Raw genomic sequence first — 9,867 nt, 5'->3', positions numbered from 1 at the left:
CAACACGAATGCCTGACTGAGGATGCAGGAGGAGGTCCTTACAGAAGAGTCACGGTCAGCATGAGCAAACTAAGGTGAAGCGTGAACACCTGCGGTAAAGGTATGAACGTCGCCTCACATCTAACAGGATGTGGAGAAATATGTCGGATTTCTGCTCTCGTGCTTTCATTTCGTTTACTCATGTTTCCTGGAGGCGGATGTGACGCCTCCGCTGGACGAGCAGGAGACGTCTGACATGAAGCTGAAGGTTTTCAGACTTTCACGTGGTCGAGCAGACGTCACCTGAAGGTAACACAGGTGTTCTGTCGTCACTGAGGCCTCCTGCTCGACCTGAACTCAATTAATGAGCAGAGATTAAAGTGAGTAAACAGCCCAGCGCTGACAGACAGGTGACCTCTGACCTCCGCCGCCCTGACGCCACCATGAACACCAGTTTGACTCGCAGCAGAGCTAAAGAGGCGATTTCATGAGTCAAATTATTAGAACGAAACGGAGAATTCAATCAGATTTTCAGAAAAAGGTTTGACTGGTTTAGAATCAGCGACAGAAAGTACTGCAATCCTGTACTTCACTAAAAGTACTAATACTACACTGTGAAAGTACATTTTGAACTGTTTCTTCGCACTCTGCAGGAATCAGCTGATCATTTTCTCCATGAATCAATCGATCAGTTTGGAAACAGTCTGACAGTACAGGTGTGACAGTGAGGAAGAGCCCAAAGAAACACCTCGACAAAGGTAACGACGTGACGAAGACTCCACTCCTGCAGAGGAAGAAAGAAGAGGCAGAGGAGGCGGAGCTTTATTCTTTATTCTTCTGTCATTTGGAAGAAAAGAGAGCGACGAGGCCTCGACCCCCCCCGAAATGAAACACGTGGTGCTGACGTGTGATGATGATGATGATAGTTTTATTGCCATAAACAGTGTAGGAAAAAATAAACAAAAGAAAAAGTTAAAACAGCCGTTTTTATTCTATTGTACAATAAAGCAAATCAAAGTGTTTGTCAGTGACACAAACGTTCTTAAAGCGACGGCGCTTTGATCCTGATCCTGATCCACACTGAGACCTGAAAGCTCACCTGGAGCAGGTGTACCGCCGTGGCTCTGCTCAGGTGTCAGGACGATGCACAGGTGACAGATTTTATGATAACTTGACTGAACGATACGTTGGAAGTCGGCTTCTACGCAAACTGAAAACAACAAAACAGCACAAAAACCTTCAAATTTCTTCTTTTGAGTCGGGACACGAAGTCTTAGCGCCACCGTCTGGTCAGGAGTATGTGGCGGCTGATTTAAATGAATCAGGACTGCAATCAAAGACAGATGGAAGAAGGGAGGAGGACGAGAAAGAAAGAGATGAAGAGGAAAGGGCAAAGGGAAGGAAAAACAAAATTAAGCACAACAGGGCAGGAAAACACGTCTCACCCTGTCTCTCCTTCCTCCCTTCTCCTTCACTCCCCCTCTTCCACTACTTTCATTCCTTCCCTCCGTCAACACTGTTTGTCTATCGGTCCTTCCTGTCGTCCGTCGGATGGACAGAGCGAATCAAAGGATGAGAGGATGGAAGAATGAAACGAGAAGATGGACAGAAACGAGGAGAGACAGGAGCGAAGAGGAGAACATCAAAGGGCTAAAGGGACGACAAGACGCTTCTGTCCGTCTCTGTGTCCTCTGTTTGTCCTTCGGTGAAGAACAGGTGAGCTGACGTCACCGTCTGATAAAACGTATTCAATCCAGATTTAAGAGAAAAGTGATTAATAAAGGAAAAGAAATGAAGGATGAAAGAAAAGATGATTTTGTTTTTGTGTTTGTAGAAACTGACGAGAAAGAAGACGAGAAGAAAAGAAGAGAACGTTCTTTCCTCCGTTTTCAGATCCGTGAAGTTTTCAGTGTGGATCAACGGACCAATCAGAGCCATGAGCTGCTTCTTCAAGGCCTGTGCTCAGTGAGGACCTCCTTAACTCTGATTGGATGAGACAAGTTTGTCTCTCTGATAACGTCCAACTGCATCACGTTTCAGATTTCAACCAATCAGGCCACGCCTCCTGCGGAGCTCTCTGATTGCACTGTGGTGCGTTCAGGGTGTGTGGGACAAAGTAAAAAGCGTCAGATTGTTTGGTTTCCAGGAGCAGAAACAAACAGAACTCTGGACCGGAGTGAAAAGGGCCCACAGTCACTGCAGGTCCTTCATCATCATCATCATCGTTTTGTTTTGGTAGATATTAGAAATTCATCGGAATTCTTTCATTTCCAGCAGCAGGAAACCCATTTTCCCTTTTTTCTTTACAGGACCTGAACGCAGCGTTACAGTTTTGGGGAAGCCAAATAGAGGAAAATCCCACAGAGATTGAACGCAACACTGCTTTTCCCTAGCCCTCCACTCTGATTGGTTAACTACAGAGGCATCACTGGAACAGGCCATCCTACCAGCAGTGCATCATGGGAACAGAAATCAGAACACCGTCACTCTAGAGCTTCAAGTGTCAGCTTATCTTAAAAATCGTTTCCATCAGGTGAGTCTGCTGCAGGTACCTGTGGGGGCGGGGCTTGTCGAGGGCCAGAAGTGTCTGACTCAGACTAAGCCCCGCCCACGCCCGACGACGAGCAGGTTAAGACAAACACCGAGGGTCTCAGAACAAAACCATGTAAGGAGTCACCACGGCAACGAGCGACAGCATACAAAGAAAAAAAAGTTTGTCTTTGACTCGACCAATCAGGATGAGGGGGCGTGGCTGCAGCTGAACAACTACAAAATACAAAAAGATGACTTTACGGGTTTGACCTCTGGGCTTCGTTCTGTTGGAGTAAATGGTGGGTGACCTTTGACCCGGCGTCAGAGAGGGGGCAGGGTTGTGGGATGAAGCAGGTATGACATCACAGTAAGCGGCGGTGGAGGTGAGGGGGCGGGGCAGAGAAACCCATCGTTTGGACATGCATTCACAAGCTGCTCGCTGTGTTTGTGTTTACAGGTTTATTTTCAGAGTGTCAGAGTGTGTTTCATCTTTATTCCCACTAAGAATAAATATTCTGCTCAAACTGAACTGAAACAGGAAGAAGAGGAAGAAGAAGACGAAGAAGAAGAAGAAGAAGAAGAAGAAGCAGAAGAAGAAGAAGAAGAAGCAGAAGAAGAAGAGGAGGGCGGCGTCCGCTCGCTCGCTGTCTGTCAGGAAGGAATGCTAACTGTGGCGTTTAAACTCATCCCATTGGCGTTTCGTTATTTTTTGTTTTTCCTCGTTAAAGTTCTCTATCTGTTCAATCTCGTCCCCCCTCCCTCCCCCCTCCCTCCCTCCCTCCCTCCCCCTCGGCCCTCATGGCCTTCAGTCTCTTAAGGTTTATCCTTGGGGATCACCTCCTCTCGCGGCTTGGCTCCGCCGAAGATGGCAGAGTTCGGGTTGGCGACCTGGTTGAGCGGCTCGGAGACGGTCCGAGGCTTCAGCTGCAGCCGAGGCCGCTGTGCGCGCTCCTCTGCACAACAAACAAACAAACAAACAAACAAACAAACAAACAAACACGTCAGTGCACACGGTTCAGAGTCCAAACTGCCTGAAGGGACAGAGACAGGTGTGAAAGTCGCGTCACCTTCAGACGGTTCCCTGAAGTCTGTCGTTCCTCCGCGGGGGGGTCCGTCTCTGAAGCGACCCGCTCCTGAACCTCCCCCCCTTCTGTCACCGGGGCGACTGCCGCCACCGCCGCCTCGACTCCGGCCTCCCATGTAGTCATCATCTCTAAAACCTGAAGGGAGAGACAGGTGGACAGACAGACAGACAGACAGACAGGTGAGTCGGCAGACAGACGCCTTCAGGTGTGCTGCAGCGTCTGGAACCTGTGAGCTGACCAATGAGCATGGGATGGTCAAAGTGAAAGGCATGATGGGAAAAAACGGGGCATGGTTCAGCAGCTCCAGGAGGCGGGGCTTTGGGGGTCAAAGGTCGGTTTACCTCTCCCTCTGATTCTAGCTCAGATTAGTGTAAAGACTAACTGCTCAGTTTAGTTAGTTCAGGGACACTGTCCTGTAGCAGTGCTCCGATTGGTCGGCCAGGACCCGCCGCTGTCCAACCTGTGCTGCTGAATTCTCTGACCGCACCTCCTCCTGGTTGGTCGTAGTCCTCACGGGATTCGCGTCCTCCTCCTCCTCCTCTGGGTGGTCCTCGACAACCTCGTCCTGCAGAGGACAGTGGGAGTTTAACACGGAGAGGAGGAGACGGGGGCACAGGAGAGAGCAAACAGAGGGAGGTGTGGCGGCGCCTCCTTCTGGAAGGAGCAGGAAGAACAGCACTGAAGAGGCGGAACTTGTTAGTCGTCCATCAGCCAATCGGAGAGGAGATGTTAGAAGGAAGAAGCAGAGACGCCGAGTTTGGTTTAATGTTTCTACTTCAGGTCAACCTGAGAGGACTGAAGGTTCACCTCCAGACCAGGTGACCTCACCTGCTACCTGTCTGTCTGTGTGGACCAGTGAGAGGAAAGGAGGAAGGGGGCTGTGGAGGTGAGGATGAGATGAAAGGATGAAGCATGAAAGACGAAGAGTCGTCCTCCTCCAAGTCAGAAGTCAAACGCTGCTTTTGGAGCAGAAACCAGGTGAGTCTGACCTCCTGAACACAACGTTCAACCTGAATTCACAGCAGTTTCAGGCTAGTTCCACAGTTTTCTGAGTGGAAACGTTTCAGGTGAGGAAGCTTAACGTTCAGACTTGGAGGAGAAACGACAGAAGAAGAAAGCAGAAGGTTAGCGACAGTAAACAAACACGTCACGCGTCAAACAGCTGTTAGCGACAGACCGGCTCAGTCTACTTCCTGCAGGTGTTTCCCTCTTCATACCTCTAGAGTCGTCTTTCCTGAAGCCGAAGCCGCTGCCTCCTCGTTCTTGCCGTCGTCCCTCTGCGATGTCCACCCTCAGTGACCTTTGATCTAGCAACTGCAGGGGTCAGAGGTCAGACTTACAGCAGGCAGTGACACAGACGATGAGCTTCAGAGTGACTGACGTGTGCCCCTGACAGCCTGAAGAGGTCAAACCTCCATCAGCTCCGCTCCTGTTTCAGGGTGGAGGTTTGACTAACGGCTGGAGTTCTGACCTCCTCAGACTGTCTCTCCTCCCTGAACCTTTGGGTGGAGGTGCAGTCTGCTGCTACAGGCTGAAAACATGCGATACTCACAGCGCCGTCGTACGTCAAAGCTTCTTTTAGAGACTCCAAATCTTCAAACTCCACATAACAAAAGCCTGAAAGAGACACAGAGACAGAAGAGGAGGATCAGGCTCACAGAGCTCGTCCTTCATCGCGGACTCGGTCAGTCTGATGAGTCCAGAAGCAGCACGGTGACGTTCGAGGGTCGAGCCGCTGCTGCTGATGTAAGTCTGACTTCAGACGATTCGATGAAGGTTCATGAAGAATCACTAAAATCTGTTGGTGTCACTCGTGAACTTCCATCGTGACGAGTCGCCTCAACTTCACCGAGCTCGGAAAGTAAACGCAGTTTGAGAAAAGACTGAACCTGCTGAAGGACCAGCGGAGCTTCACGATCAACGTCAGCGGCGCCTGAACAGAACACGCCGTCAGCTGATCGCCGTGTTCTGTTCTGCTCACTCAGAGCTGACTGATCCAGGATCGACTGATCAATCATCGACCCGCTTGCAGACGAGGATAAACAGGATTATTTCAGCCTGACGTCGGCGTGTTTGAAGAACGCCACCCAGCGGACACTTCGGGCGCCGTACAGACGGGTTCAGAGGCGTTAGAAAGGTGGCGTTGTGGTACGAGAATGAGGATCAGCTGTTTCTTTGTCAGCAGCTCTTAACTGAGTGAAACTGTGTTTGATGTGGACGAGTATTGACTGCGGATCCGTCTGATCCTGATCCGCGTCAGTGACGGATCATCGCGACCCCGAAGCTCAACGCCTGCTGAACTCCTGAAGCTAAGGAGGCCCGGTTGGACCACGCCAGGCAGGAAGTGTCACCCTCTGCTGTCTTTTGCTGCCAGCGGTTCAGATCTCACACGGACAATGAAATGCTCTGACCTTTGAACTTGTCTGTCTCTTTGTCTCTGACCAATCGGACGCTGCGGATGTTGAGCTCTTTGAAGATGATGTCGATGTCTCCCTGCACCGTGTTGAACGGCAGGTTTCCCACATACGCCGTGAACGGAGGCTCTGACGGCAGCTCCTTCTGCTTCCTGGGGCCTCCGGAGCCGCCACCGCCTACACGGGGCCTGACGGGGGACACACAGAGAGCATGATGGGATATGGATACTCTTGTTAACATCTACCTGCAGCAGTTAAAAATGTGAGTCTTCAGGTGTTACATCTGCCAAAAAGAGCCGGAGAGATTACGTGTGTGGTGTCCTGCAGCAGCACAGCGAGTCAGATTAAAACACATAAAGAGCCAGAAGAAATCCAGATTATCTGCAACTCTCACACGTTTCCTTGGTGAAATTAACAACCTCAGCGGGACCACGGAGTGAAGCCGCAGAGCTAAAGGAGCAGCTCGACGACGCCACCCTCACATCTGGACGCTCAGTGTGAGCCCACGGCCGGTGGCTGGTTGGTGGGTTACTTTCTTTATTCTTCTTCTTCCAGCCAATAGGCAGCCCACATGCAAACTGGGAGACAGCCTTCATCATCAATCGCAATTAATCGATCGTTTGGGTCCTTTTCTCTACAAAGATGTTAAATATTGTCTCGTTCCAGCTTCTCCAGGTGAGGATGAATCTCTACATCAGCGGAAATATTCTGGACTCAAATCGCTTGAAAGAAATATTTTCAGATGGAACTGTGAACTTTTTCTCATTCATCAAAGAAGAGAATCACCAGATTAACTGATTTATTACTGATTAATTCATCACCTGAAACATCAAATGTCTGATGTGCAGGTGAAATGACTGCAGCCACAGCTGTCACAGATCATTGAACCTACAGCTGATAGATGGTCAGTTCAGTCACAGAAGCATCATAAATATATTCTGATGTCAGATTAGATTAGATTACTGACATCAGTATTTCCCTTTAGGCTGTTCAATAACAGCAGATGATCCTGAAATGGACTCTGGATAACGAGTACTTTTACTTACTTTAAAGGAGTACTATGTAAGAACTGGCCTCTCCAAACCAACAGGGGGCAGCACAGTCGACCAGCTGACAAGTTCCCTTAAAGGTTCAATAAGTGATCGTTTGAATAATCGATTGATCGAAACAATCAGCTGAGCAGCACAAACACATTGACGAATGAGGATCATGATCCTCCTTTTTTCTTTAAAGTGCTGATAAAAAAGCCTTCTGTCTCTTTCGCTCTCGACACCGACTGTTTACCTGGACGCAACCAGCGCTCGCTCAAACGTGATTGGTCAATATTACTGGGACTACAAACGGAAACCAGACCCCCGCCTGCAGGTTCCACAGAGTCTCTGCTGTCTGCTGGATTACACACACACACGCACACGCACACGCACACACACACACACACACACACACACACACACACGCGCACGCGAACACACACACACACACACACACACACACACGCACACACACGCACGCGAACACACACACACACACACACACACACACACACACGCACGCACACACACACACGCGCGCGCTGCAGAACCTACCATGCAAAGCACAGCACTGAAGCAAAGCTCATGTTGCTCAAGGACACTTCAGCACGGAGACTGCAGGGGTCAGGGGTCAGGGGTCACACCGGCGACCTTCTGAGCCACATTAATGCAGACAGAGTCAAATCGCTGCTGCGGTTCGTCGTATTATCGCTGTAAATGAAGTCTCTTTGGGCTCTGGAGCAGACTGTTCTCATTACAACTTCATGCAACTTTTCTTTCTTATTACAAACATCAGGATTCATCTCAGAAACGTAAAAAGTCCTCACAGACACGGACAGACAGAAGCTTTGATGAGGCTCTTCACGCCAAATAACGGAAGCCTTGTTGAAGCTGTTGTTCATGCAGGTGAGGACTTCTTAGCTGCGCACCGCAAACCATCCCAAAGACTCGATGGAGACAGTTTTTCACGCTGAGGTTTAGGTTCTCCTGAACTTCAGCCAGTTGAACGTGTTGTGTTTGACCAGAGAACATAACGAGTCGTCTCTGAGGGACGAGTGGTCCATTTCTTCAGCAGCAGAGAAAGAAGCTCTGGTATCTACAGCGATCCAGACCACGACGGCTGCCTCCACCAGGCTGCAACAATCACCTCATCTGTTTGATATTTATAGGACCCGACTGATCAGTGACTAATCAATAAAGGTAATAATCGTAGTTTCAGATCAGTGTATCAACTTCAGGTCTTTTAACCAAACTTCTGACCCTGTTTCAAAATAATTAAATAATAAATAAATAAAAAGCCGTCTGCCAGCCCGTGCTGCTGCGATGTGTCCCGCGCTGCTTTAAACACTCAGTTATTTCACCTTTTCCCATTAAAAGCCTAAAACAACCTGCGAGAATGCCATCTGTCTCCGGCGGGGCTCACGCCAGTCGCCATGAAGCACCTACAGAAAATGGGGCTGAGATGCATGGACTCCGTTGGTGGATAATGCCGTGGACCCCGCTCTCTAAGCAGTCCTCAACACCTGGACAAGCCCAACACCTGCACCTGCATGCTCTTACCGGACTGGACGGAGAGAAACCCACATCACCCCAACCATTGGTGGAGAGGATCCACCAACCAGAGGGCCTCAGAAGAAACAGGAAGTGCTCCCACAGCGGTTTCTTCCATCAACCAGAAAACATGCAAAAGACGTTCAAGCTTGAATAAAACACTGTGCCCCCATGAAGTCCTCTGACACTGAGATGAGACTGACGGCAGCAGCCCCCACGACCACACAGACACACACACACGTTAGTAAACGTACGTTTACTACAATGTTTCAAATTTACTGTCTACATGTACCTTTTTCATTATGTGTATCTTTTTAATGTGTTTTTTCTGTGACTTGGCTGGAATATCTGTCCATGAGCTCTTACGTGTCTTTGTACACTTGTACCTGAGAAAACGGCAAATTAAGTGTTGAAATCTTGAAAAGCGCTTTTCACTGTTTGTTCGTGTCACCAAACAATAAAGACATAAAATATACGGGACATCAGCAGGTAACCTAATATTAACTACACGGATCAAAACAGATCAATAAGTTATAGTCCTGATCGATATCCAGCTAACGGTTTGGTAACTACGTGGATGGAATCTGCAGCTGCGGACACATGATGCAGCCATGCGGGCAGCCTGCAGCTCCGCCACCACCTCCACCTGCTGCGGCCTGCTGTCCCGCTCCGTCCCACCACCCACCGGGGCCGCTACATAATTACAGACACGTACAAATAACAGTCAAGTCTAACACAGACCCCCGGGCGATCGCGCCCACACGGGTCCGTTAGTTTCAGTAGCCTCCTGCTAACCGTTAGCTTATTCGCTCCGAGACCACGGTGTTTCCCAGCCGCTATACGCGGCCTTCCCTCACTGTTGCCCGTCTGGCTCAACAAGCGCCGGGCGGGACGAGCTCCGCGGCCTGGCCTCTCTGCGCCGAGGCTCGGGACGGACTGCAGTGGGAAACACGGCTACATGCGGCCGGGGTTTGTGTTTGAGGCAAACGGCGGCGCTGCCGCGCGGACCGGAGACTCACCCTCTGCCGCCGCCGAAGTTACCATAGGCCCGGTCCCGTTCGTCATAGCTGTCGAAGTCCGCCATTACTGCTGCTGTGTGTCGGAGGAGGAGGTCCTACACGTCACACACAGAGCGGGTTTAGGTGTCCGCAGAGCGCCTGACCGGGAATACCGACACACTGACATAAATGTTTTTTTTTTTGTTGTTGTTGTTGTTGTTGTTGTTGTTTTATTACAATTTTTTTGCTGAGCACAAAAATACATAGAGATAAAATG

The 9,867-nt window shown here is 49.8% G+C and overlaps 1 protein-coding gene across 4 annotated transcripts; it reads right to left on the bottom strand.

Annotated features, from left to right (window-relative positions):
* Nucleotides 1-890: 890 nt before the first annotated feature.
* Nucleotides 891-9,719, bottom strand: eif4h (eukaryotic translation initiation factor 4h). Of its 4 annotated transcripts, XM_076735121.1 has the most exons (8): nt 9,612-9,719; nt 6,008-6,198; nt 5,149-5,213; nt 4,814-4,910; nt 4,084-4,161; nt 3,579-3,731; nt 3,349-3,464; nt 891-1,306 (listed from the first exon to the last, which is right to left on the bottom strand). In XM_076735121.1, exons 1-8 carry the CDS (start codon nt 9,674-9,676, stop codon nt 1,301-1,303), a joined length of 771 nt encoding a protein of 256 aa, XP_076591236.1. In that variant the 5' UTR covers nt 9,677-9,719; the 3' UTR covers nt 891-1,300. The 4 variants fall into 4 exon arrangements, with proteins under 4 accessions (XP_076591236.1, XP_076591238.1, XP_076591235.1 ...); XM_076735123.1 differs by lacking the exon at nt 4,084-4,161 and having other exon boundaries at nt 9,612-9,703; XM_076735120.1 differs by lacking the exon at nt 891-1,306 and having other exon boundaries at nt 3,310-3,464; nt 9,612-9,703.
* Between the last annotated feature and the right edge of the window lie 148 nt (nt 9,720-9,867).

Source organism: Chaetodon auriga, chromosome 7 (genome assembly GCF_051107435.1).
Source record: "Chaetodon auriga isolate fChaAug3 chromosome 7, fChaAug3.hap1, whole genome shotgun sequence".
Lineage (NCBI taxonomy): Eukaryota > Metazoa > Chordata > Actinopteri > Chaetodontiformes > Chaetodontidae > Chaetodon > Chaetodon auriga.
This window is presented reverse-complemented; position numbering and strand designations above follow the sequence as displayed.

Coding starts and splice junctions, on each gene's coding strand:
- eif4h (XM_076735120.1), bottom strand. CDS start 9,676: ATGGCGGACTTCGACAGCTATGACGAACGGGACCGGGCCTATGGTAAC. Junction 4,911..5,148: donor CTTTGACGTACGACGGCGCT/GTGAGTATCGCA, acceptor TGACCCCTGCAG/TTGCTAGATCAAAGGTCACT. Junction 3,732..4,083: donor CTACGACCAACCAGGAGGAG/GTGCGGTCAGAG, acceptor CTCTCCCTTCAG/GTTTTAGAGATGATGACTAC.